The sequence below is a fragment of the Bos taurus genome, chromosome 6 (assembly GCF_002263795.3).
Source record: "Bos taurus isolate L1 Dominette 01449 registration number 42190680 breed Hereford chromosome 6, ARS-UCD2.0, whole genome shotgun sequence".
In the NCBI taxonomy this organism is placed as follows: domain Eukaryota; kingdom Metazoa; phylum Chordata; class Mammalia; order Artiodactyla; family Bovidae; genus Bos; species Bos taurus.
This window is the reverse complement of record NC_037333.1, coordinates 104664449-104691871: the sequence shown is the minus strand read 5'-3', so window position 1 is coordinate 104691871 and position 27423 is coordinate 104664449. Positions and strand designations below refer to the sequence as shown.

The following is a 27423-nucleotide window of genomic DNA, read 5'->3' as shown; positions in this document are numbered from 1 at the left end:
GCCTCCCCTGCCCCCACGCCAGCCCAGAAATAATTTATAGTTTTGCGAGTGTGGTATTAATTATTTGCTTTTCACAGGTATATCAACGGTAACATGTTGTTCTAAAACTTGCTTTTTATAACTTCACAGTGCATCCTGGTGATTTTCCTATGTCACTCCACATAGATCTCCCTTGTTCTTTACTTTTCAAGTATTTATTTATTTAGCTGCAGCCTGCGGGATCTTTAGTTGCAGCATGCAAGTCTTGGTTCTGACACTTGGGGGGTCTAGTTCCCTGACCAGGGATGGAACCTGAATGCCCTGCACCAGGAACATGGAGTCTTAGCCACTGAACCACCAGGGAAGTTCCTACTTCGTTCTGTTAAATTGCTGCATAATATCCCACTGTAAGGAATTCTCTGTGTAACTAACTCCACTGATAAACCTTGTACTTCTGCTAGTACGTGTGCCAGGACACACTTTGGTGCAGTCTGATGTATTCCAGGACAGCAACCTGGGAACAGACTGCTGACGGGTGGTGTAGGAACATTAACCTAGAGAATGTTTTCGTCATGATCATAAACACGGACCAGACCTCTGACACAGCAGACCAACAGCACAGCTCCCAGAAGGGGCTGTGCCACCTGGGGCCCTGAGGGCGAGGCCTGTGTGTCTCCTCGGGGGTGGGTGGATGCTGGAGCTTCGCCCTTAGGTGGAGGCTGTAATGGGTCTTCTTCCTACAGGTGACTCTGTCTGCTGTCTCAGCAGTGCTTCTGGGCTTATCAGCGGGTTCCCAAGTACTTAAAAGGCAAATACTGCTTCTTTTCCTCCCCGATGTCAGTTAAATTCCCATGGCTGCTCTCAGTCCCATGAGGGAGGCAGAAGTCCAGAGTTTTTGTCTGGAGACTGATAAGGGAAAAGTACATAATGATGGTGTCAGTTTACAGACAGCAGATTAGGCAGACCTGTGTACCAAGTACAGTTATTATTCTGGATATGTCATCACAAAAAAAGAAAATTAAATGTGCATTAATTTTTTTAAACACCATCCTTGTAGAGAAGGGGGACAAAAAGAAGCAAATGTAGAAAAATATGGGAAACCTATTGAAAATATGTCCATGACTTTGTGCAAGTTTTTAGAAAATGGCTGTTTTTTTTTTTTTTTTTGCTAGAACCATCATTGTATTTATAAATGACACATGTACATCCCACCCCCGCCAGAGCCCAGGCTTCTCTGTCCATGGACTTCTCCAGGCAAGAACACTGGAGCGGACTGCCATTCCCTTCTCCAGCCTCTACCTTGTACTTGACCTCATTATGGTATCCATCTTGAGCTTTCACTTCTATGTGTTTAAGGATAAGAACACCAAAATTAGAAACAGAAACATCACTCACATCAGAATCAAGTATAAACCACTCTGAGCTAGAATGGGAAGTCTGTTAACAGAACTCACGCTCTCCTTTGCAGCCACCTGGAGCCATCCTGACCTGCAGCAGTTAAGAATCAACTTGAAGCATGGTGCCCCGAACACCGGTGCTTTGCCCAGACCTCCCGCCTGCCCCGATGCCGAGAGACTCAAGTCCCGATTCCGTGGTCCAGCACTCAAGGCCCTCTGCATTCCGGCCCCCCTGACCTCAAGACCCACTCCTCCTCCCCTTTCTGTGAGTTTTACTGACCCAGAAGTGCTTTCCTCCATGACTGCATTCCACATCTCCCCTGTGCTCTGTGGCCTCTGAGTGTTTACTCATGCTATTCCCTCTGCCTGGAACATTCTAAGCTTCCCCCCTTTTCAGGTCCAGACTCATTTCTCAGGACCACCACCACCTCCTGAAGTCCACTTTGCCCATTTAAAAATTGGGTTATCGTTTTCTTACTGACTTGTAAAAGTCCTTTCCACGTTCTAGATACAGATCCCTTATTAGGTGTGTGATTTTCAAATATTTTCTCCCATTCCATGGGCTTTTTTCACTTTCCTTCCTTGTTAATTCTTTGCCAAATCTGAGATCAGGAAGATTTAGCCCTGGTTTTTGTTGTTGTTGTTGTTTTTTTTAACAAGTTTTAGGGTTTTAGCTCTGTAAAGGCCTTTGGTCTTATTCTGAGTTAGCGTTAATAAATGGTGTGACTCAAGTGTCAATCTTTGTTCTTCTGCATGTAGATATACAATTTTCCCAGCACCAATTGTTAAAGAGACTGTTCTTGCCCACTTAAAGGAAATCAACTGGCCAGAGCCACATGCTGTTATTTCTGGATTCTCAGTTCTGTTCCATTCATCCATGCCCATCCCTGTGCAGGCATCCCTGTCCTGATTACTGCTGCCCTGCTGTCTGTTTTGAAATTGGGAAGTGTGAGTCCTCCTACTTTGTTCCTTTTCATGACAGTTTGGTTTTCTTGAGTTCCTTGCTTTTCCTCGTGATTTTAGAATCAACTTGTCAATTTTCACAACGAAATCAGCTGGGATTCTGATAAGGAATGCACTGAAATTGTGGATTTTGGGGTGTACTACCATCTTAACAACATTAATTCTTCTGATTAACTTGAGATGCTTTTCTATTTGCGTGTGAGTCGCTCAGTCATCTTCGACTCTTTGTGACCCCATGGACTGCAATCCTCCAGGCTTCTCTGTCCATGGGACATTCCAAGCAAGAACACTGGAGTAGGTTGCCATTTCCTTCTCCAGGGGATCTTCCCAACCCAGGGATTGAACCCGTGTCTCCTGCGTTGAAGGCAGATTCGTTACCGTCTGAGCCACCAGGGAAGCCCCCTTCTATTTGTTTTGGTTTAGTTCAGTCGCTCATTCTTGTCTGGACTCTTTGCGACCCCATGGACGCCAGATTTCCCTGTCTATCACCCACTCTCAGAGTTTACTCAAACTCATTTCCACTGAGTCGGTGATGCTATCTAACCATCTGATCCTCTGTCGTCCCCTTCTCCTCCCACCTTCAATCTTTCCCAGCATCAGGGTCTTTTCAAATGAGTCAGTTCTTCGCATCAGGTGGCCAAAGTATTGGAGTTTCAGCTTCAGCACCAGTCCCTTCCAATGAACACTCAGGACTGATTTCCTTTAGGGTTGACTGGTTGGATCTCCTTGCAGTCCAAGGGACTCTCAAGAGTCTTTTTGAACACCACACATTTCAAAAGCATCAATTCTTTAGCACTCAGCTTTCTTATAGTCCAACTCTCACATCCATACATGATTACTGGAAAACCCATAGCTTTGACTAGACAGACCTTTGTTAGCAAAATAATGTCTCTGCTTTTTAATATGCTCTCTAGGTTGGTCGTAGCTTTTCTTCCAAGGAGCAAAAGTCTTTTAATTTTTATGGCTGCAGTCACCATCTGCAGTGATTTTGGAGCCCAAGAAAATAAAGTCTCTCACTGTTTCCACTGTTTCCCCATCTATTTGCCATGAAGTGATGGGATTCGATGCTGCGATCTTAGTTTTCTGAATGTTGAGTTTTAAGCCAACTTCTTCACTCTCTTTCACTTTCATCAAGAGGCTCTTTAGTTCTTCTTCGCTTTCTACTATAAGGGTGGTGTCATCTGCATATCTGAAGTTATTGATATTTCTTCCGGCAATCTTGATTCCAGCTTGTGCTTCACCCAGTCCAGCATTTCACATGATGTACTCTGCATATAAGTTAAATAAGCAGGGTGACAATATACAGCCTTGATGTACTCCTTTTCCTATTTGGAACCAGTCTGTTGTTCCATGTCCAGTTCTAACTGTTGCTTCTTGACCTGCATACAGATTTCTCAGGAGGCAGGTCAGGTGGTCTGGTATGTCCATCTCTTGAAGAATTTTCCACAGTTTGTTGTGATCCACACAGTCAAAGGATTTGGCATAGTCAATAAAGCTGAAGTAGATGTTTTGCTGGAACTCTCTTGCTTTTCTTGATGATCCAATGGATACTGGCCATTTGATCTCTGGTTCCTCTGCCTTTTCTAAATCCAGCTTGAACATCTGGAATTTCACAGTTCATGTACTGATGAAGCCTGGCTTGGAGAATTTTGAGCATTACTTTGCCAGCGTGTGAGATGACTGCAATTGTGTGGCAGTTTGAGCATTCTTTGGCATTGCCTTTCTTTGGGAAGTTATTTCTCCACTGATCTCCAGTAGCATATTGGGCACCTACTGACCTGGGGAGTTTCTCTTTCAGTATCCTATCATTTTGCCTTTTCATACTGTTCATGGGGTTCTCAAGGCAAGAATACTGAAGTGGTTTGCCATTCCCTTCTCCAGTGGACCACATTCTGTCAAATCTCTCCACCATGACCCACCCATCTTGGGTTGCCCCACGGGCATGGCTTAGTTTCATTGAGTTAGACAAGGCTGTGGTCCTAGTGTGATTAGATTGACTAGTTTTCTGTGAGTATGGTTTCAGTGTGTTTGCCCTCTGATGCCCTCTTGCAACACCTACCGTTTTACTTGGGTTTCCCTTACCTTGGGTGTGGGGCATTCAGTCCCACCACTTCATGGGAAATGGACGGGGAAACAGTGGAAACAGTGTCAGACTTTATTTTTCTGGGCTCCAAAATCACTACAGATGGTGACTGCAGCCATGAAATTAAAAGATGCTTACTCCTTGGAAGGAAAGTTATGACCAACCTAGATAGCATATTCAAAAGCAGAGACATTACTTTGCCAACAAAGGTTCGTCTAGTCAAGGCTATGGTTTTTCCTGTGGTCATGTATGGATGTGAGAGTTGAACTGTGAAGAAGGCTGAGCGCCGAAGAATTGATGCTTTTGAACTGTGGTATTGGAGAAGACTCTTGAGAGAGTCCCTTGGACTGCAAGGAGATCCAACCAGTCCATTCTGAAGGAGATCAGCCCTGGGATTTCTTGGGAAGGAATGATGCTAAAGCTGAAACTCCAGTACTTTGGCCACCTCATGCGAAGAGTTGACTCATTGGAAAAGACTCTGATGCTGGGAGGGATTGGGGGCAGGAGGAGAAGGGGACGACAGAGGATGAGATGGCTGGATCGCATCACTGACTCGATGGACGTGAGTCTCAGTGAACTCCGGGTGTTGGTGATGGACAGGGAGGCCTGGCGTGCTGTGATTTATGGGGTTGCAAAGAGTCAGACACGACTGAGCCACTGATCTTCTTTGGGAATGGAATGAAAACTGACCTTTTCCAGTCCTGTGGCCACTGCTGAGGTTTCCAAATTTGCTGGCATATCGAGTGCAGCACTTTCACAGCATCATCTTTTAGGATTTGAAATAGCTCAACTGGAATTTCATCACCTCCAATAGCTTTGTTTATAGTGATGCTTCCTAAGGCCCACTTGACTTTGCATTCCAGGATGTCTGGCTCTAGGCTGGTGATCACACCATCGTGGTTATCTGGGTCATGAAGATCTTTTTTGTACTGTTCTTCTGTGTATTCTTGCCACCTGTTCTTAATATCTTCTGCTTCTGTTAGATGCATTTGGATCATGTTAAATTTCTTTCAACAATGATTTGTAGCTTTCAAAGTATAAGCCTTACACTTCTGTTTAGTTTATCCTTTTTGATATTATCATAAAGGAATTCCTGCTTTTTACATTTCATTTCTGGATTGTTCATTAAGTATATAGAAATGAAATTTTTGTTTAATGGTTTTGTATCCCAGAACCTTGCTGAAACTCATTTACTACTTGTCTTTATTGGTGGAGCTCTTAAAATTTTCTGTATACAATACCAGGCTGTTTATGAATAGAAAAAATTTCCTTCATAATTGCCTCTGCTATCTTGGCCAGTCTATTAATCAACTTCCAATGTTCAACTGATAAAGAATCCTGCCAAACCTCAGTGTCAAGCAATGGACTGCTTCATAGTTGGCTCCACAAACCAATGTGCCAGACACTGCTTACCCCTTTATCCTAGGCTCCTGAAGTGCTCACAACAAACCGCAGCTACGTGATACTGTAAAAAAGTGGTGGCTCAGAGTTCAAGTAACTTGTCCAAGTGGAGGACAGCGGCCAGACTGAAACCAAGGTTCACAGTCCTTCCATGACATCATGCTGCAACCAAATGCTTCCCCTTCCCTTACCTCAGAAGGAGGGATGGCACACCTCCACACACAGGAAATAGATAAAGGTGGGGTGCAGCAATGGTAAAGCTTTCTTTCAGGAAAAACAGACAAAATGAAGCAGAGAAAGCTTGTTATACATGCAGCAACTTGTACATCAAGTGTGCACATTTTTAATGAGCACCAACTCAGATTTTATGACCCTTTGGGACTCTATGTAACCAGGAAAGAGATGACTGTGAAATAAGCATCAGCTAACGACCATGGAGGAAAGGGTGGCTGGGTGGAGCTGTGGGGACAGTGAGGCCAGTGGCAGCAGGGGCCGGGATGCCTGGGGGAAGAGAGAGGCCTTGCCCAGTGGTGGTGGGGGGTGGAGGGGGCAGAGTCCCGAGACGCAGGGGTCTGCATGTAGAAAATGGGGGAACTGGGGTTTGGCAGTGCCACTAACTGCTGCAGCTGGGATGCTGACGGCCTCCAGAGAGACACTCTTCACACCACTCGGCTCCTGTATGTGCTGGTGAGAAGCTAAATGGGAGCACGCTCTCTGAATATTTTGTGGGGATGGCTTAGTCAGGAGATAATGGCATGATTATAAAGTATCCAAACAGTGACTTTAAGGTAAACACATAAACTGTGAGGAATGGCGCTCTTTCACTCTGGCCATTTGTTTTCTACCACCCAGAGACATTAAGTTCCTTTTGCTTCCGGCAGTAGTTCCACAGCAACTAGAAGCAGTCAGTGTTCCATACAGAGGCTTCATTCATCCCTTCATTTACTCATCCGTTCATTCATTCTTGTCAACAAAGATTTAATGAGCACCTCCTATGTGCCAGGTATTGTTCTGGGTACCAGTGTTACAGCAGTGAACAAAGCACATACAGAAATTTCTGTCCTCGTGGGACTTAGGTTTAGCTCGGAAGACAGAGCATAAAGAGTATAAATGAGAAAAACACATAGAAGGGTAGAGACCAGTGCCAGGGAGAAACAGCAGGGAGGACCGCAAGTGGCAGGAGGCACAGCCCTTCATCCTCCTTCTACCAACCCTCATTCCTTGGGGAATCCCAGCCTGTCTCAAGTGATCTACAGACCTGTCCCCTGGCCTCCAGATGCGCAGACCCAACTCCCTGTTCAACCTCTGTGCCGGGCAGCCCCTAGCCTGTCCCTCCTCAGCCTCCCGCATCTCAGTGAAGGGCAGCCACCTTCTTCCCGCTGCAACAACCACTGCAGCCTTCCCTGACCCGTCTCCTCCTCATGCCCCACATCCAGGAAGCAGATTCTGTGCTCAACTTTCAAAATATATCCAGAACTCTCCGCATTCTCTCCCATGCCCTGGCTACCCATGCTTGGTATAATCTGCCATCATCTTGTTTCTGGGAGACTTTAGCAGCCTCTTAACTATCCCTATTTTGCTTCCTAAGCCCCCGAACAATCTGTTTCAACAGAGCACCCGGAGGGACCCTGCCCAAACGTAGTCCTCTGTGCAACGGTCTTCTCAGAGTCTTTCAGAAGGCTCATCTTAAGAAAAAACAAGTTCATGAAATCCATCTGAGAGGGCTGCTGTAACGATGGTGGTGACATCTATGAAGGTTCAGGACAGCACCTAGGTAGCACCCCGGAGGCGTACAGTAACCGAGTGCCACTGTGAGAGTACAGGAGAGGAGGTGAGGGGGGGAGGCGGGGAGGGGAGGCGAGAGAGGACGTGAGGAGGGGAGGTGAGGAGGGGAGGCGAGAGAGGGGAGGCGAGAGAGGGGAGGCGAAGAGGGGAGGCAAGGAGGGGAGGTGAGAGAGGACGTGAGGAGGGGAGGCGGTGAGGAGGGGAGGCGAGGAGGGGAGGCGAGGAGGGGAGGCGAGAGAGGACGTGAGGAGGGGAGGCGGTGAGGGGAGGCGAGAGAGGACGTGAGGAGGGGAGGCGAGAGAGAGAGGACGTGAGGGGGAGAGGCGAGAGAGGACGTGAGGAGGGGAGGAGAGGAGTGGAGGCGGGGAGGGGAGGCGAGAGAGGATGTGAGGAGGGGAGGCGAGCAGGGGACGCTAGGAGGGGAGGCGAGCAGGGGACGCTAGGAGGGGAGGCGAGCAAGGGACGCTAGGAGGGGAGGCGAGGAGGGGATGTGAGGAGGGGAGGTGAGGAGGGGACATGAGGAGGGGAGGCGAGGAGGCGAGGCGAGAAGGGGACGTGAGGAGGGGAGGCGAAGAGAGGACGTGAGGAGGGGAGGCGAGGAGACTCGCGGGCCTCAGCATCCTGGGATCCACACACAGCAAGTGCTCACCCCACTGCCCAGCTCTGAGGTATGCGGCACACTAAGCATCCATCCCCTACACACGCAGCCGCCCCGGCCAGACACAGGGACTTAAGATGTCCCCAACGGCGCTCTGTACGTTTGCCTGTGTTGCAGGCTGTACAGAGACACTGTGTTTATCCAGCATCCTCCGTGTGTCAGGAGGTGCTCTAAGTTACAGGCCGGCCAGCAAACATGAAGACAGGAAGCATATAAACCCAGACATGCATTACACTGGCTCAGTTGGCTGATGGAGCCTGCTGACATCACACACCCTACCCAAGGCAGGATGGTCAGGTCCACATAAGGTCAGCGCTGACACGGGCACAGGGTAGGCAGCGCCCTACCGCTCCTGAGACTGACAAGCAGAGATCTCTGATGTTTCCTCCGGGTTCTAAGGCTCCAGTCCCCACCTCACTGGTGTGTGGAGACTCAGGCCCTTTCTTTAGACCCTGCCGGCCCCCAGGTGTCTGGAGGACCCTCCCGCCCCATCCTTGAAGTGGTCATTAAGATCCAGCTGTGACCAAAAAAAGGCTGCCGCTTCCATGTTTCCTTCCCTTCGTGCAAACGCAAGCACCACAGGTCATAAAGAAGAGACGCAAGGCACGATTTTGATTTTAATTCATACCTGGATTTTCTTCAGGGACAGGTTTTTCTTCAGAGTCTTTTGATGGACTCTGTGAAACTTTCTCAGAAGACATGGATTCTCTTGTCTTTGTGTTTGGTTCTGGTTCCAGCTTAGACCTAAGGATGAAAAATCAGCAGTTACATCATTTACTTACACAGCAGGATTCTGCCTGAAAACAGAGGAGTCAAAGATGAGCCCTACACCCTTGCCTTGCGCCCTCAGCTGGAGAGCAGAACCATGGCCTTGGGCCCAGCGACCATCCTGACACAGTTCAAGGGGGTGGCGCTTATTACAGGGCAGTCGGCACACCCCCGCCAGAGCCCGCAGCTGAAAGAGTGCTGTCAGCAGGCGTCAAAGGAAAGGACGCAGGAACCCACCCTACCTCCTGACCCCACACTCGAGACGTGGCAGCAAGGGCCAGCCCACTGCTCCAAGTTCAACAAACCCAAGAGCTGGTCGTGCACCAATGCAGAAGTGGGGTTGAATAAATACACGCACATGTTACATAACACACGATACACAAGTAACATCTTAAAACTGACCTGTAAAAGCACGAGTCTTCACACACCCACAGGGAGCAAGGCCTTGTCTCAGGTCTCTTAGCCTCATCACCCGCCCTGGCCCGGGGCTTGCTCCCACAGAGTATTCTCTTCCACCCCCAGGGCCAGGCGAGATCTCGCCCACCTCATCTCACTCTCCTGCCTGCAGAAGGCCTCCTCTTGCCACTCTGTGCCCCAGCGCCTGTCTTTTTCCCAGCAGTCACTGCGGGCTGAGGTGACCTTCCCCTCTCATTTGGTTACTGTCTGTCTTGTTCCACTGCAGTATGTGCTCTGGGAGCAGGGCCCCTGACTGCGTAAGTCATGGCTGCTGTGCAGCCCTGGGTTCGAGATGAGTGTGTGGCATTCAGGGTTTAATAAACATAGGGTGAATGAATGGATGCTTTATAATTCTCAGTGCATTGTTAATAAGAGGGAAAAAAATTGGTTATGAGATAAGGGGCCTTGTATTGTAACTCACAGAGCACTATGAAAATTCTAGGCAGATTGCTAAAAAAGACCTATGATAACATTATGAGGCAGACTCAAAAAGAACAATGCAAATGCATATCAGGATGATATTATCAATGCCAGCTAATATTTATTGAGGGCTTCTCAGGTACTGGGCACTCTTCTAAGCACCTTTATACACATAAGCTTAAGTTAATGCCATACATCCCTATAGCAGTTACTAGTATTAATGGCCTTTTCACAGAGGAGGAAAGTGAGGTGCGGGGAAGTCAGGAAACTTGCCCGGGCCAAACAGTGAGTACATGGTGGGGCTGGGATGTGGCCTCAGGGAACCCATCTTGGAGGCCACACTCTGAACAACTAACTGCCCCGTGAAGAGGAGGTTCTATCCACCAGGTTCTATGAGAAGGGACTGCAGTGACCCAGAGAGGCTGAGAGAGTGGAGTCAAAGCCAGATGGGTACTTGACTCTGCAACTTTCCAGAGCCGTATATACCAAAATACACACTGAATTTCCAAAAAGGATGTCTCTTCCAAATAACCTGACCACAGAGGCCATTTTCATGTTTTTTTTTTTTTCCCCCAAAAGATAGTGTTCTAAGAAAGGGTGTTTATAGGAACTGCTCCTCTACAACAGTAACAAAAGAATTGTTGAGTAATTATATGATCAACCACCCTAAGGGCTCCAGTTACTGAGGCTGAATAATAGCTACTCTAAAATGTATACACTTTGAAACAATAACAACCACTTAAGGTGGCTCAGTGGTAAAGAACCTGCCTGCAGTGCAGGAGACCTGGGTTCAATCCCTGGGTCAGGAAAACCCCCTGGAGAAGGAAACGGCCACACACTCCAGTATTCTTACCAGGATAATCCCATGGAGAGAGGAGCCTGGTGGGTTACAGTTCATGGGATTGCAAAGAGTCAGACATGACTGAGAGACTGACATTTTCACTTTCACCATCTATTGGTGTTTCTGGGGCCAGGAATTTGGGAGCAGCTTGGCTGGGCGGTTCTGACTCACGAGGGCACTGCTATAGGGTAGAGGGCCCCACCACCTGAAGGCTTGCCTGGGGTTAGAGGAGTCCCTTCCAAGGAGTCTCATTCTCACGGCTGTGAGACAGTGCTGGCAAGAGCCTGGTCCCTTCCTCATGGGCATGTCAGTGTGTCCCTGGGCATGGTAGCTGGCTTCCCCCAGAGCAAGCAGTCTCAGAGACCACGGCAGAAGCTTCAGTGCCTTTTTATAACAGTCTCAGCCTCTGTTTACAACAAACTGTCATTTCTGCCATACCCCACTGTCCAGGCAGTTGCGACGGTCCACTCAGGTTCAAGGAGAGGGAACACAGACCACATATCTCCCTCTCAGTGAAGCAAGAACAAAATCACATTTAAATAAGATCATGTGGGATGGGATGTTTGAGTTCAACCGTCTTAGAAAAATATATTTGACATTGTAAGTACCACACATATGCACAAAGATGAACAGAATTTCACAGAAGACATACAAATGGTCAATAAAGCAGAGGAAAAGTGTCCAATAACATGGAGTAAAAAAACCATAGTGAGATACTGTGACATTGCCACTAGAATGGCTTAAAAAAGTTACCATCTCCGAGCCCTGGTGAACACAGGGAGCAACACTGACTCTCACACATTGCTGGGAGGAGGGTAAAATAATAAGGCCACTTTGGAAAACCTAAGACAGTTCCTTAGCTTAAGAAACATCTCCACGTTGACAGAGCAGCTCCACTTTTAGGTATTTAAACAAGAAAAATTTCAGCTTCTTCAGTGTTACTGGTTGGGGCATAGACTTGGATTACTGTGATATTGAATGGTTTGCCTTGGAAACGAACAGAGACCATTCTGTCGTTTTTGAGATTGCATCCAAGTACTGCATTTTGGACTCTTTTGTTGACCATGATGGCTACTCCATTTCTTCTAAGGGATTCCTGCCCGCAGTAGTAGATAAAATGGTCATCTGAGTTAAATTCACCCATTCCAGTCCATTTTAGTTTGCTGATTCCTAGAATGTCGACATTCACTCTTGCCATCTCTCGTTTGACCACTTCCAATTTGCCTTGATTCATGGACCTGACATTCCTCGCTCCTATGCAATATTTCTCTTTACAGCATTGGACCTTGCTTCTATCACCAGTCACATCCACAGCTGGGTATTCTTTTTGCTTTGGCTCCATCCCTTCATTCTTTTTGGAGTTACTTCTCCACTGATCTCCAGTAGCATATTGGGCACCTACTGACCTGGGGAGTTCCTCTTTCAGTATCCTATCATTTTGCCTTTTCATACTGTTCATGAGGTTCTCAAGGCAAGAACACAGAGTTCCAAAGAATAGCAAGAAGACATAAGAAAGCCTTCCTCAGCGATCAATGCAAAGAAATAGAGGAAAACAACAGAATGGGAAAGACTAGAGATCTCTTCAAGAAAATTAGAGATACCAAGGGAACATTTCATGCAAAGATGGGCTCGATAAAGGACAGAAATGGTATGGACCTAACAGAAGCAGAAGATATTAAGAAGAGGTGGCAAGAATACACAGAAGAATTACACGAAAAAGATCTTCATGACCCAGATAATCACGATGGTGTGATCACTGACCTAGAGCCAGACATCCTGGAATGTGAAGTCAAGTGGGCCTTAGAAAGCATCACTACGAACAAAGCTAGTGGAGGTGATGGAATTCCAGTTGAGCTATTTCGAATCCTGAAAGATGATGCTGTGAAAGTGCTGCACTCAATATGCCAGCAAATTTGCAAACCTCAGCAGTGGCCACCGGACTGGAAAAGGTCAGTTTTCATTCCAATCCCAAAGAAAGGCAATGCGAAAGAATGCTCAAACTACCGCACAATTGCACTCATCTCACATGCTAGTAAAGTAATGCTCAAAATTCTCCAAGCCAGGCTTCAGCAATACATGAACTGCGAACTTCCTAATGTTCAAGGTGGTTTTAAAAAAGGCAGAGGAACCAGAGATCAAATTGCCAACATCCGGTGGATCATGGAAAAAGCAAAAGAGTTCCAGAAAAACATCTATTTCTGCTTTCTTGACTATGCCAAAGCCTCTGACTGTGTGGATCACAATAAACTGTGGAAAATTCTGAAAGAGATGGGAATACCAGACCACCTGACCTGCCTCTTGAGAAATGTGTATGCAGGTCAGGAAGCAACAGTTAGAACTGGACATGGAACAACAGACTGGTTCCAAATAGGAAAAGGAGTACGTCAAGGCTGTATATTGTCATCCTGCTTATTTAACTTATATGCAGAGAACATCATGAGAAACGCTGGACTGGAAGAAGCACAAGCTGGAATCAAGATTGCCGGGAGAAATAGCAATAACCTCAGATATGCAGATGACACCACCCTTATGACAGAAAGTGAAGAGGAACTAAAAAGCCTCTTGATGAAAGTGAAAGTGGAGAGTGAAAAAGTTGGCTTAAAGCTCAACATTCAGAAAACGAAGATCATGGCATCTGGTCCCATCACTTCATGGGAAATAGATGGGGAAACAGTGGAAACAGTGTCAGACTTTATTTTCTTGGGCTCCAAAAATCAGTGCAGATGGTGACTGCAGCCATGAAATTAAAAGACGCTTACTCCTTGGAAGGAAAGTTATGACCAACCTAGATAGCATATTCAAAAGCAGAGACATTACTTTGGTAACAAAGGTCCGTCTAGTCAAGGCTAGGGTTTTTCCTGTGGTCATGTATGGATGTGAGAGTTGGACTGTGAAGAAGGCTGAGCACCGAAGAATTGATGCTTTTGAACTGCGGTGTTGGAGAAGACTCTTGAGAGTCCCTTGGACTGCAAGGAGATCCAACTAGTCCATTCTGAAGGAGATCAGCCCTGGGATTTCTTTGGAGGGAATGATGCTGAAGCTGAAACTCCAGTACTTTGGCCACCTCATGCGAAGAGCTGACTCATTGGAAAAGACTCTGATGCTGGGAGGGACTGGGGGCAGGAGGAGAAGGGGACGACAGAGGATGAGATGGTTGGATGGCATCACTGACTCGATAGACATGAGTCTGAGTGAACTCCGGGTGTTGGTGATGGACAGGGAGGCCTGGCGTGCTGCAATTCATGGGGTTGCAAAGAGTCTGAGACAAGTGACTGAGCGACTGAATTGACTGACTGACAAGAAAAATGGAAAGATATATCCACACACAGATCTATCCAAGAATGTTCATGGCACCCGTATCCATAACAGCAAAATAGTAGAAACAACTCAAATGTCCACCAATAGGAGAACAGATGGTCCAACTGTGTGGATAGAATGGATAGACCAACAATTCATGCAGTATAATGCCATTCATTAATAAAGAAGAAAAAACTGGATAAACACAACATGGATAAAAAATTGGTTAAGCGATAAAGCCAGTTGAAACCATAACTGAAAAGAAAAACACAAAACAAGGGTCTATCTTGTTTAACATTAAATGTATAAATATGATTATTTATTACTTACTTCCTAACATTTTACCTCAAAGATTAGTTTTGGGATTCAGTATGTGGCAACCTGACACCTTGGGCTGCCCAGGTGATGCGACTGGAAAAGAACATGCCTGCAAATGCAGGAGACATAAGAGATGTGGGTTCGATCCTTGGGTCAGGAAGATCTCCTGGAATAGGAAACAGCAACGCTCTCCAGTATTCTTGCCTGGGAAGTTCCAAGGACAGAGGAGCCTGGCGGGCTAGAGTCCACGGGGTTGCAAAGAGTGGGACACGACTGAGCTACTGGGCATGCATGCACCCAACCTGACATCTTAGCCATGTTCAAACTAGTATAGCATGAATAAGACATCCATTTGCAGAATTTTCAGATTTTTTTTCCAGTAACTAAATAACAAGTGACAGCATTTCTTAGCCTGTTTTCTCCTCTGTAAAATGGGACTGTAAAAGCATCTTTCTACTGGTTTATATGTAAATCTTGAGCACAGTCTGGGGCAAGGGATGAAAAAATTAGCTATTACTACCACTCTTGCATCACTGTGTAACAAGAAAAGGCAGAGGGGTTAGATAGTATTGAGAAACCCTAAAGAAATACACTTTTTTTTTTTATTCTGTCAAGATAAAAATCAATGGAGGAAAAGATGGAAACAGCTGGCACAATCCATCAATAATTCAAAAAACTCAGAGACGGGAGAACACTGCTGCTCTCAGTGTAAGGGACTCAGTAGCGTCTTCAGTCATGGGCCAACATCTTCCAGGCTGGTGCTGTGGAGAGGGAAGGATCTGAGGAGTCTTGGTAGATCAGCAGAGGAGAGGTCTCGGGGTGGTGGCCATGCCTCGGTGGCAAGGCAGCCTTGTCCTCGGCCACATTCCTTGGTAGGACTGGCCTGATGTCCTCCTGGATGGTCTCGGGTGACAGGCTACTCCAGTAATTCCACAAATCTAAGGCGGATGGGGACTCAATCCTTAAACTATTGGCTGACTGCCTGTCTGTCTGAGAAAGATATGCTCAGGAATCTGTTTGGAGACAAAAAGTGGGTTTGGAGTCTAGTCTGCCACTTGTCTGCAATGTGACAGTTTCCTGTTATGTTTTTTTCAATCCTCTGAATTTTCGTCATCTGCAAAGCACTTTTCTACAAAGAAGAATCTTGCAAACACTGCATGAGGTCGCCCGTGACAACGTACTTAGCACAGAGGTTGGCGTGAAGCACGTACTGCTCTGGCTCACCTTCTAAGTACTGGGCCTCAGCTTCCGCATCTGTAAAGTAGCTTCTGGTATCTTTTGTTCTGGCCAATAAAACAAGGTTCATTCTGCCTTTCTCCTTTCACTTCTTTGAGAATGAGAAACCCGGCTTTTGTACCCTTCCAATATTAACACTCAAAATCATTGCAAAGACTAAATGATGCACTAGACCAAAAAAAAAAAAAAAGTATTATGTAAAAGGTAAGTACTTTAAAAATCTAACTGCTATTAATTCAAAGAGTAGAAATACCCAGGGGCTTCTCAGGGGAGGTATCACTTAGGCAAACTCTTAAAAGAGGAGTAAAGTTTTGCCAGGCACAGAAGAGCAGAAAAAATATTCTAGGCATAAAGAACAAAGGTGTGGAATTGCTGGGTCATCAGATGGTCATTTAACTTTGGAGAACTATTTGGCTGTTTCTAATACAAGGCTTTCCTGGTGGCTCAGATGGTCAAGGATCTGCTTTCAATGCAGGAGACCCAGGGTCGATCCCTGATCAGGAAGATACCTTGGAAAAGGGAATGACTATCCACTCCAGTATTCTTGCCTGGAGAATCCCATGAACAGAGCGGCTTGGCAGGCTACAGTCCATGGGGTTGCAAAGAGTCAGACAAGATTGAGTGACTAAGCATGCACACAATACAGAGTTACTTTATATTCCCACCAGTCATAAACGAGAGTTCCAGCTGCTGCACACCCTCCCTGAAGTGTCACTTTTATTTTAGCCTTTCTAACATGTGTGAGATGGGATCTTTTAGCGTTTTATTTTGTTGGGAAATAAATATAGTCACAGGCATAGTAATCTGAAAGATAGTATCAAGAATGCTTTTTACTGAACCACTGGAGAGTAATATGCCAACCTGATGCCCCTTCACCTCTGAATATTTTAATATTTCCTAAAGATGAAAGTTGAATATTCATTGGAAGGACTGATGCTGAAGCTCCAATACTTTGGCCACCTAATGCAAACAGTTGACTCACTGGAAAAGACCTGATGCTGGGAAAGACTGAAGGCAGGAGGAGAAGGGGTGGCGGAGGATGAGATGGTTGGATGGCATCACTAACTCAATGGACATGACTTTGAACAAACTCCAGGAGACGGTGAAGGACAGGGAAGCCTGGCCTTTAATTTGTCTTTAATTTGGTCACCGGCAGCTTTCAAACTGGTTTATGTCCTTTTTACAGGTCCCCATCACTCTCTGAGCCTTCCCTTGCTTTCTGGTACAACAATATGCTCCAAGTTCATTTTACACTTTCCCTGACCCAGCCCCAGACTCAGGCATTTCTGCAAGGAGCCCGGTTCCTGGAAGCTGAAATTGCTATTTAGAAGCCAAGATCTGAGTGCTAAACATGCGTATTGCCTCTGGGATGTCAGTGTGTCCAGGCTCTCTTGGCAGACAGAGCCAGAAAAATCTGTCTGCTTTTGCAGACCTAGACACGCACACACGTTTATGACCACATTTCATTTCTATGTCCACCTATGTAAACTGAGAACCATGAGTTCACACCAGTCCTTTTCATTCTAATCCAATTTCCCTTTCACTCACCTGAGAGTCTGAACCTGGCTTCCATTATCCTTCTATGTTTACTACTTGATCAATCCCCCTGCATACAACCAATCTGCCTCTTCCACTGCTGCTCCTCCCCTGTCCTGGCTCAGGCTCTTACTGCCCACGCTGAGCCAGACCTCCTCAGCTCGCTCAGGCTCTGAGCTGCCCCGGGAAATGTCCCCATAGCTGTGGACATCCCCCCTTACTCTGACTCACTCCATGCCTGCAGGACTTAATTGTTCAGGAAGGAGAGGGGCTTAACTGACTTTTAAATAAAGGGTTCCATTAATATCTGTCACCCTTTGTGTCCAGAGTATGCTAATATGCCAGTTTTTAATTTAAAATGAACAAAGGACTGCAATGCAGCAGACTTAGATGAAGTTGAATGCTTTTTTTTTTTTTTTAAGTGATAAAAACAGATCTAATTATACACAGAATGTCTATTGAAATCCTCAGGGAAATTACAAATTAACTAGTTGAAGGCAATTTGAAAAAAGCAATTTTTCAAAAGTCATCAGAAAGATCAGTTTATGCTCGATAATTTACTTTAATTGATTTCTCTAACTGAAAGCTGAGTATTTCATAACTGCAATCAAAACAGTTTCCACCTGGTCAACATCTGTTTCCAGGTCCCTTATTTGAAAAACTCTGGGATTTTATATAAAATTTGAGAAGAACAGAAGGATAGAGAGGAGAGGGAGAGAAACAGTTTTTCCAGGTCTGAAACAAGAAATTACATGGAAGAAGTTCTTTGAAAACCTTAGATAAAGCCCTATACAAATATGAGAGAAAAGTGATAACTATTTCAGAGTGCAAGGAGATCAAAAGAGTCAATCCTAAAGGAAATCAGTCCTAAATATTCATTGGAAGGACTGATGCTGAAGCTGAAGCTCCAATACTTTGGCCACCAGATGCAAAGAACTGACTCATTGGAAAGGACCCTGATGCTGGGAAAGATTGAAGGCAGGAAGAGAAGGGGACGACAGAGGATGAGATGGTTGGATGGCATCACTGATTCAATGGACATGAATTTGAGCAAGCTCCGGGAGTTGGTGATGGACAGGGAAGCCTGGCGTGCTGCAGTCCATGGGGTCGCAAAGAGCTGGCCATGACTGAGTGTTGTGGATAACAACAATCTCTCAACAAAGGCTCTAGGTAGAAAGGACACAACCCACACTGATCCCTAGTACTGTAGTACTCTCATTTCAAGGATGGCTGTCAGACTAAGGTGTCCACCAGGGCACAGGTCTCCTGGATTCCCCCAGAGCAGGAAATTCATCACATCATCTAAGCCATCTTCACACTTACAGATATTTACTGGGCATGTACTTCATACTGAGTGATTTTCAGGCCAGTGTTAATCAAGTGTGATCCACAGACCAGTATGAGACTATGAACTGTTTGTTACTGGTCTGCTATGAGTAAGAACAAAAATGAAGAATAATCATTTAGAAACATTTATGGCAATTTGATAATGCTGTTTGATCAGGGGACTCCTGTCTCCAAACAGGGTCTAGACCACTTCAGGTGTTATCAAACTACAGTGGTGGGTCACCTGAGTGGGGGAAGAGGGACAGAGAATATAAGTGTGTACGTATGAAGGGCATTCTAGGCAAAGAAATCAGAAAGGATGAAGCACAAGAATGTCAAAGGACACAAGCAGTGAGCTTTGGTCAGAGCATAAATCCATGGGGACCAACTGAAAAAACAAAGTATTATGGGCCTGGAATGTCACGCTGCAAAGGTTAGCTTTGTAAGACACTGGAGAAAGGGAGGGCTACAAGTATACGTGTGTTTTAGGCAGGTGCCTTCTGGGGTAAGGAGAGGAAAGAACCAGAAGGGAGGGCTGGACTACACGAGGTGGCTCACACAGTTATTTTCCTCAAGGTCCTCTGCTCAAAGTAATTGGCACAGGGCAGCTATCTGACAGGAGATGAGGCTGAACTTCACAGCCTAAATGAGAACAATTCCTATCTGACTGATCTTAATTTGTCCAAACCTCTGCTGAGAACCAGGAGCTGAGGAGGCAGCAGCAAGAGCCCCCTTCTTACCTTACTCAAGGGACCAGCTAGGTCTCAAGGGTCAGGGACCGCCTGGGATCAGGAAGCAGAAGTTATTAGCATCTCTTTCTGGCGGGCATGAGACCCAGTGACCACACCCCATCTCGACAGCACAGGGAACACCGTCAGAGCCTTGTTTCTTCTCCCAGGACCTGCTTTGGGCAAACACTCTGCCTGCCCTCCTGCCTGAGCCATTCTTCCTTTCTGATCCTTTACCCAGATTATTTTCATTCAACCTCCAACACAAAGTCCATCGTTTGAGATAACCCTGGTTAATCTGACGTTCAAATCTGAGTTCAGCTGTATGACACTGGGCAAGTAACCCAAATTTCCCGAGTCTCGATTTCCTCTATAAAATGAGATACTAATTAGCAAGCGGGGGCTGGGCAGGGAGGTGCGGCGCGGGCTGCATCGCAAGAATCTGGCCTGAATACCCCGAGTACTATCTGAGCGAAATAATTTGGGCTAGCAAAAATGAGATACTAGTAGTTACTAATAAAGTGGCTGTGAGGATTACATGAAATAAACATACTGCCTGACCCATGGCAAGTACTTAATAGCAGATAACAGTACAAGTTAACATGGGTTAACCACTCACTACTCCTTGGAAGAAAAGCCATGACAAACCTAGACAGCATCTTAAAAAAAGAGAGACATCACTTTGCTGACAAAGGTCCATACAGTCAAAGCAACTGTTTTTCTGGTAGTCGTGCACAGATTTGAGAGTTGGAGCATAAAGGCTGAGTGCCAAAGAACTGATGCTTTCCAATTGCAGTGTTGGAGAAGACTTTTGAGAGTCCCTTGGACTGCAAGAAGATCAAACTAGTCAATCCTAAAGGAAATCAACCCTGAATACACTGAAAGGACTGATGTTGAAGCTGAAGCTCCAATACTTTGGCCACATCAACTCATTGCAAAAAACCCTGACACTGGGCAAGATTGAGGGCAGGAGGACAAAGGGGTGACAGAGGATGAGATGGTTGGATGGCATTACTGACTCAGTGGACTGAGTTTGAGCAAATTCTGGGAGATGGTGAAGGACAGGGAAGCCTGGCGTGCTGCAGTCCACGGGGTCGCAGAGTCGGACATGACTTAGGGACTGAACAACAACACAGGATATCCAGTGGTTCTAGCACTCACGTTAAAAAAGACCATCCTTGTTCCACTAAAATCGCTTTGTACCTTTGTGGAAAATCAACTGACCAATATATGTCTCTCTATATGGACTCAAATTCCAGTTCTGCCACCTCCTGGCTAAGGGACATAGGTGAGTCACCTCACTTCCCAAGCCTCAGCCTCCCCATGTGTAAGATAAGGGTCATTGCAGTACCTGCCTCCTGGGGCTCCTGTGAGCTACAAAAGTGTCCAGCACGGAACGTGCCCAGGGAATCCTGGTCACAGCAGTTCGTGAGGAAATTGAAGCTTCACAATCATCAAGCTCTACAAACTATGGGCTTCCCTTGTAGCTCAGTTGGTAAAGAATCTGCCTGCAGTACAGGAGACCCAGGTTCGATTCCTGGGTTGGGAAGATCCCCTCGAGAAGGAAATGGCAACCCACTCCAGTATTCTTGCCTGGAGAATTCCATGGACAGAGGAGCCTGGTGGGCTATAGTTCATGGAGTCACCAAGAGTCGGACACAACTTAGCAACTACATCATCATCATCATCATCATTTACAAACTTTAGCTGCTATTATTATGATTCAGTTCAGTTCAGTTCAGTCGCTCAATCATGTCCGACTCTTTGCAACCCCATGAATCGCAGCACGCCAGGCCTCCCTGTCCATCACCAACTCCCGGAGTTCACCCAGACTCACGTCCATTGAGTCAGTGATGCCATCCAGCCATCTCATCCTCTGTTGTCCCCTTCTCCTCCTGCCCCCAAGCCCTCCCAGCATCAGAGTCTTTTCCAATGAGTCAGCTCTTCGCATGAGGTGGCCAAAGTACTGGAGTTTCAGCTTTAGCATCATTCCTTCCAAAGAAATCCCAGGGCTGATCTCCTTCAGAATGGACTGGTTGGATCTCCTTGCAGTCCAAGGGACTCTCTCAAGAGTCTTCTCCAACACCACAGTTCAAAAGCATCAATTCTTCGGTGCTCAGCCTTCTTCACAGTCCAACTCTCACATCCATACATGACCACAGGAAAAACCACAGCCTTGAGTAAACGGACCTTTGTTGGCAAAGTAATGTCTCTGTTTTTCAATATGCTATCTAGGTTGGTCATTAACTTTCCTTCCAGGGAGTAAGCGTCTTTTAATTTCATGGCTGCAGTCACCATCTGCAGTGATTTTGGAGCCCCAAAAAATAAAGTCTGACACTGTTTACACATCTATTTCCCATGAAGTGATGGGACCAGATGCCATGATCTTTGTTTTCTGAATGTTGAGCTTTAAGCCAACTTTTTCACTCTCCACTTTCACTTTCATCAAGAGGCTTTTTAGTTGCTCTTCACTTTCTGTCATAAGGGTGGTGTCATCTGCATATCTGAGGTTATTGATATTTCTCCAGGCAATCTTATTATCATTACTATTGTTAACTAAAGAACACCAATGAAGACAATACTCACAATCTTTTCTTGTCCACCACTCGCTTGACTCGGATGGCTCTTTGTTCTGAGTAAAGTTTACACACTCCTGTCCAGGGGAAAATATCAGAGACCATTTAAAACTGCTTCTCAGGCAAAAGTATCATTATATACAGTGAGACATTACAGTCTTCAGCTAGCAAAGCTAAAGGTTGCATCCCACCTATTGTGAAATGCCACATGTGATCTTTAAGATAAAATGAAATACTTTTTAAGTAATCTTCAGTGAAATCCAAAACGGCAGTCCTGTGCTCCTTCACTTGCTGAGAGTGTATCCCCTTGTGGGCTGAAACAGAAAAGGACAATATTCAGGGCTCTGTATTCAATTACACTGAAGAACAATTCATCAGCTTCCTTACAACAGCTTCTTTATTAGATGTATTCTTAAAAACACAGCTATAAAACAAGTCCTGTGTCAAGTGACATTTCATTTTTAAAAGAGTGAGATTTATGAGGTTTTGCGAGAGTAAAAGATTAAACCTGCTGAAAACTACAGTCAAATAATTTATGGTTTATTACTAAGGGATCGTGTTTGACGTGGGCCATTTCTTGAGAGCTGACCCCGTGCGTGTTAACAGGATCCAGTGCTCAAGCTGACCTTCAAGGACCGTTTTAAATCAAACTCAGAGCATACACTCCCCTCTGCCTGCCCGGCTGCCTGTCAGCTTGGGCTGCTCCGTCCTCTTCCCTCAGCCACTCACATTCACCTCCGACACTGAGTGAAACCTTCCTTCTCTGGGAAACCTTGACTCTCTGAGCCACAAGAACACCTTTCTCCTGTGAATCATCACTTCTTCTTAGAGTCTGTGCCAGTTGTATTTTGGTAGAGGCTGGGTACCTACAGTATGAGGCACCCTGCCAGTACTTTACACAAATTACTGCTAATGGCCCAAACAATGCAGAAGGCGATTATGATTATGCCTGTTTTACACATGAGGAATCCAGAAGGAGCCCAGGATCACATGGTTTGTACTTATTTATCATTGTATTAACGTGCATGTATTTTCAAGGTATCTCAATGAATGTCCTTAAGGGTAGGGGACATGATCTGTTTTCACTACAGGGCTGCTGCTGAACCTGAGGTTCACATGGGGAATTCAACGGATCCATAAAATTATACACAAAATCTGATGCATCTGCATATTTTTTTTGTGGCAGGAAAGTCTACAGTTTTCATCACTCTCCAGGTGGTCCATCAGGGTTCAAATGGAAGCTACCCAAACAAAAGTCTGGGTCGAGCACAGCAGCATCTGACCACTTGAATTCCATGCTATGTAACGTAATCTGCATCTGCTTAAGCAAATTAAAAGAGAATCAAGGTAGACACCTAACTTGGGAAGCCGTCTCAGTGCCCCAGTAAAAATTTAACATCAATGAAAGTGAGATGATGGTAACCCTAAGGCTAGCTATTGTCCTGAGGGTGCTAGGAGAATTTAATTCTCATGATGATCCCAAGAATGGGCTTCCCCGGTGGCTCAGATGGTAAAGAGTCTGCCTGAAATGCAGGAGGCTTGGGTTCAATCCCTGGGTTGACCCCAAGAAATATGCCATATAATTGTCTCCATTTTATAGATGAAGAAACTGAGACCCAGGGCGACTAAGTGACTTGCCCAAGGCCATATGGCCTGAACATGTGGAGCCGGTGTGCGTGCATACGCAGCCAAGGCTCCAGAGCCGTCCTCTTTACCAAGAGAGTCTGTCACTACAGTTTAATGCTCCAAGTAGAGAGCTCAGAGTACCTTCATGCGTCCTTGTTCACGTGCCATCAACCGCTGCCCTACTCAATGCCGCCCAGAACACAGGCACACCCGCACACACCTCCACACTCGAATCACCTTCTCTGACCCTGGGCCCAAGGTAAACTCTTGGTTCTGTCTGGAGAGGTTCTTTCCACCTCCCTCTTCCCATCTGTTTAACTTGAATCAAGGCCTTTGCATGATTTTTAACGGCTTAGGTTAAAACACTAATGAGGAAAAAGAAGACTTTGAAAGTTCTGAGACTGAAACCTAAATAAGAGCACAAGAGAGAGCTTTAACTGGCTGTGCCACACGCATCCTGTGAGTACTTAATCGCGAAAAGGCTGCCGGCTGCCCCTTTCAAGGCACACACCTTGTGTTCTCAGCTGCTGGATCGCTTCTGAGCAGGTCCTCATGAACGTCTGAGCATCCTGGTCTATCTGGTCTCGTTCTGTGTCCGTCATTCTCCCGTATTCAGACATGACGTGACTGACGGAGAGAGAGAGGACAGCATGAAGGGGCAGCAGCAAATGCCACACCTGGAGTCTGGATGGGGTGTGAAGGGGAGAGCAAAGCTCCCTGCTGAAATGACCACTAAGCTGAGACTCGAAGGATGAGGAGGAGCTAGCCAGGCTAAGAGGTGGGAGATTGCTCTAGACAGTGGAACCAATGCATATGAAGCTTACAGACCCGAACTCCATTTTCCTGACCTTTCTCTCTAGACCCCAAACAGCCTTTTGCCCTCACCCCCCCCACTGTAGTCTTCACTCTCCAAGGTCACCACTGGGGTCATCCTTCCCCTCAAGGTACTTTCCACCTTTGGACAGTGCTGATGGCCCCCCCTCCCTGATCTGCTTTCTCCTGTCTCCTGACTGCATTCTCTCCTGGTTCCCTCCCACCTCCCTGGCTGCTGGTTTTCAGGTTTTTTGTTGACACCTTTTACTCATGGGTTTCCCTGGTGGCTCTGACAGTAAAGAATCCACCTGCAATGCAGAAGACCTGGTTTCCATCCTTGGGTTGGGAAGATCCCCTGGAGGAGAGCATGGGAACCCATGAGAACCCCCATGGACAGAGGAGCCTGGTGGGCTACAATCCATGGGGTTGCAAAGAGTCGGACACGACTGAGTGGCTAAGCATAGCACACCCTTAGTCCCTGAATATTTCTGTTGTCCACACTGCTCCCTTGGTGAGTTCGGCTAGGCTAGTGGGTTTTTTTCTGTTGTTAGTTTTACACTGATAAGTCCCAAATTTATATCTTCAGCCCGAACCTCTCCTTGAACTTGAAATGCATATATCTAACTGCTGGCTCAGTATCTCTATTCAGATGTTTAATCTGTATTGCAAATATGCCCAACACTAAGCCCGCAGCCACTCCCAAGCCCGCTTCCCACTTGTGTTGCGGGCAATTCCATTCCTTCTAGCTGCTCAGGCCTCAAAAGGTCATCCTGGCACCTCTTTTTCTCTCTCAGTTCACAACTAATCCATTAACAAATCTCCTTGGCTCTACCTTCAAAACACTTCCAGAATCTGACCTCTTGTTATCCCACCCACTGCTAACCTCTCTGGGCCATGTCACTGGGATCCCAAGGCTGGACCGTTCACTGCAGCCGCCCAGCTGGCCTGTTGTGTCTGGCAAGCTCCTCCTCCGATGATTCAAATGCACCAGCCTTACCGTTCCTGTTATACAGTCAGTCAGATCCTATCAACCCTCCATACAGATGTCCAGTGCTTCCCACCTAAAAGCAGAAGCCAAGGCCCTTACAAGAGCTGCACGAGCCTTAAGGTGCCTCACAAGCTCGGACTCCTGCCCTCTCCGGGCTTATCCTCAGTTGCCCACGTCCCGCTGCTCCAGCCGCCTTGGCCTCTGCACACTTCCTGGAACGCTACAGCCGTACCCCTGCGCCAGGACGTACACCAGCTGGCTGCCTTCTCCTTTGGAGATCTCCTTTCCCTGGATGAGATCTCCATGAACTGACTGCTTACTTCTTGTATCTGTTTATTCAAAGTCCCTGCATCTTAATAAGTACTTCCCTAAGCTACCTTTACACACTTGTATCCACCCTGACAGTTTCTATTTTCCCTTCTCCACTCCCCCTAAAAACATTTACTAAGCTCCAACATTCTATGTTTTACTCATTTTGTTTCTTTTCTATCTTCCCCTCCAAAATACACATTCCATAAAGGTGGGGGCATTTGTCTGCCTGTTCACTGCTGTATCCCCGTCATCACCAGCAATCCTAGGATTTAGTAGGCTGATAAATCAATGGATCAATAACCAACTACTTTCAGAATGACCTCACTTAGTGTGTGAGGCCGATGTGAGAAGCCTGACACACAGCTACAGCTGTGCTCCTTAACAGGCCCCTCCTGGTCTGATTGCACCCCTTGCCCTGAGACCTGCAGACATCCCACTTCCAGAGCCTCCCCTGGAAATACGGAGGTACAGAGGCCCCGGGAATGTGTCCCTCCTAGAACAGGCCCCCAAGAGAAGAGGGAGGAGTAAGCCTGGGGCTCTCCTTAGGGTCAAGCAGGAGGCCAGTCTCCTCTCCTCTCCCACCTCGGCACGGCACCCCCTCAACACCCCCAAGCCCAGCGTCCACACTTTCTGGGCGAGCGCTGGAAGGAGAGAAGGCAGCCCGTAGATTTCAGGGGAAGGGATGGCCTCGCCTTGGTGAGTGAGAGACGGGTATTTCCCTAACCCCCAGCCCTCCGCAGGGTCTTGTTTCCTTAACTAATTTGGCTTAACACGGTAATCCTGACAGAAATGTTCTCTGAGGAGAAAGAGCCCAGGGAGGGGAAGTGGGGCAGGGGCTGAGCAAGCAGGTTCATCAACCCTCTCCGCAGCTCCCCAGTCCGGCGCAAGAGGATGGAGAGAGGGGAGGATGAAGAGCTGTGAGCACATGGGCGCAATCTGTACCGCCCCTCAAGAAACGGGCTCACCAGAAACCGGAAACGGAAATGGAGGCTAACGGGGTCAGGGGCAGATAAATGAGACCGGCGCTCACTTCCGAGTGACGAGGCACCCCATGGACAGAGTCGATCTATAAAAGGACCAATTTCAGGAACGTGATATTAACGTCCTCCTTCTCTATTTTGACTTAATGGAAACTCAGCTCAGTGAAACTGAAAAGGTCTAAAGGTTAATTTGATAAAACTGATTATACTCAATTAAAAGGTGGTGTTCCTTTAGGATACATTATATATTAACCTTTTAAATTGGAAATTGCCAGTATGGTCATTCTAGTAGTAACAACGACAGAAACCAAGAAAGTTTCTCCCCCAGGTGGTACTGTTTTGTCGCCAGGATATTGAGGAAAAGGTCTATCTACCAGAAGTGGAGAAATTATTTTTAATTAAAATCATTCAAGAGATCTAGCCAGAGGCTACTTAGGTTTCTTGCTGTTCTGCTTTAGTAAAATGTCATTATTATTTTTTTTTTAATTAAATGGGTCAATAAAGTCTGAGTTCTACATTATGGGAAAAATTATAGCTTCCTAATTATGTCAAACTAACATAGCCTTGTGGGTCTGAAGGCAGTATTTCTCTCAATTCCACGATCGCACTCTATCCACAATGTTCCCAGTGAGGCAGGAGATAGATGGGCCCACCAGGGTGAATAGCTGGAGTCCTTTCCTGACACTTCAAGATGAAAATAGCAGGAAAATAGGGAGAGGAGGCTGGGCCCTGCCCAGATGACCACAGATTTCTCATTCTCAAAGTCAAGGAGACCTTCCCAACTATAAAGTTCCTTGGCGGTCAAAAGGGGAGGCCTATGGGTCAAGGTTAACCACAGGCTTCTTCGCTGGAATCCATCTTGGCTGTGAGATGCACGTGCATACATGGGAGGATGTGGAGATGCACCAAAGGTAGACTCAGAACCAAAGGAAATCT

At 46.4% G+C, this 27423-nt stretch overlaps 2 protein-coding genes across 4 annotated transcripts in view; one reads left to right on the top strand and one right to left on the bottom strand.

Annotated features, from left to right (window-relative positions):
* The window catches only part of NSG1 (neuronal vesicle trafficking associated 1), a 52399-nt gene extending 46700 nt beyond the window's left edge, over window positions 1–5699 (top strand). The window contains exon 6 of the mRNA XM_005208218.4: window positions 1448–5699. The gene's annotated coding sequence lies outside the window, so the exon portion shown is untranslated. The remainder of the gene's footprint in view (window positions 1–1447) is intronic.
* Window positions 1–27423, bottom strand: part of STX18 (syntaxin 18) — a 118405-nt gene that overhangs the window by 13876 nt on the left and 77106 nt on the right. For all 3 annotated transcript variants that reach the window (NM_001099719.1, XM_059887641.1, XM_024993409.2), the window contains 4 exon segments: window positions 8895–9010; window positions 21779–21845; window positions 22005–22082; window positions 23906–24021. In NM_001099719.1, the coding sequence (NP_001093189.1) occupies window positions 8895–9010; window positions 21779–21845; window positions 22005–22082; window positions 23906–24021 (377 nt within the window).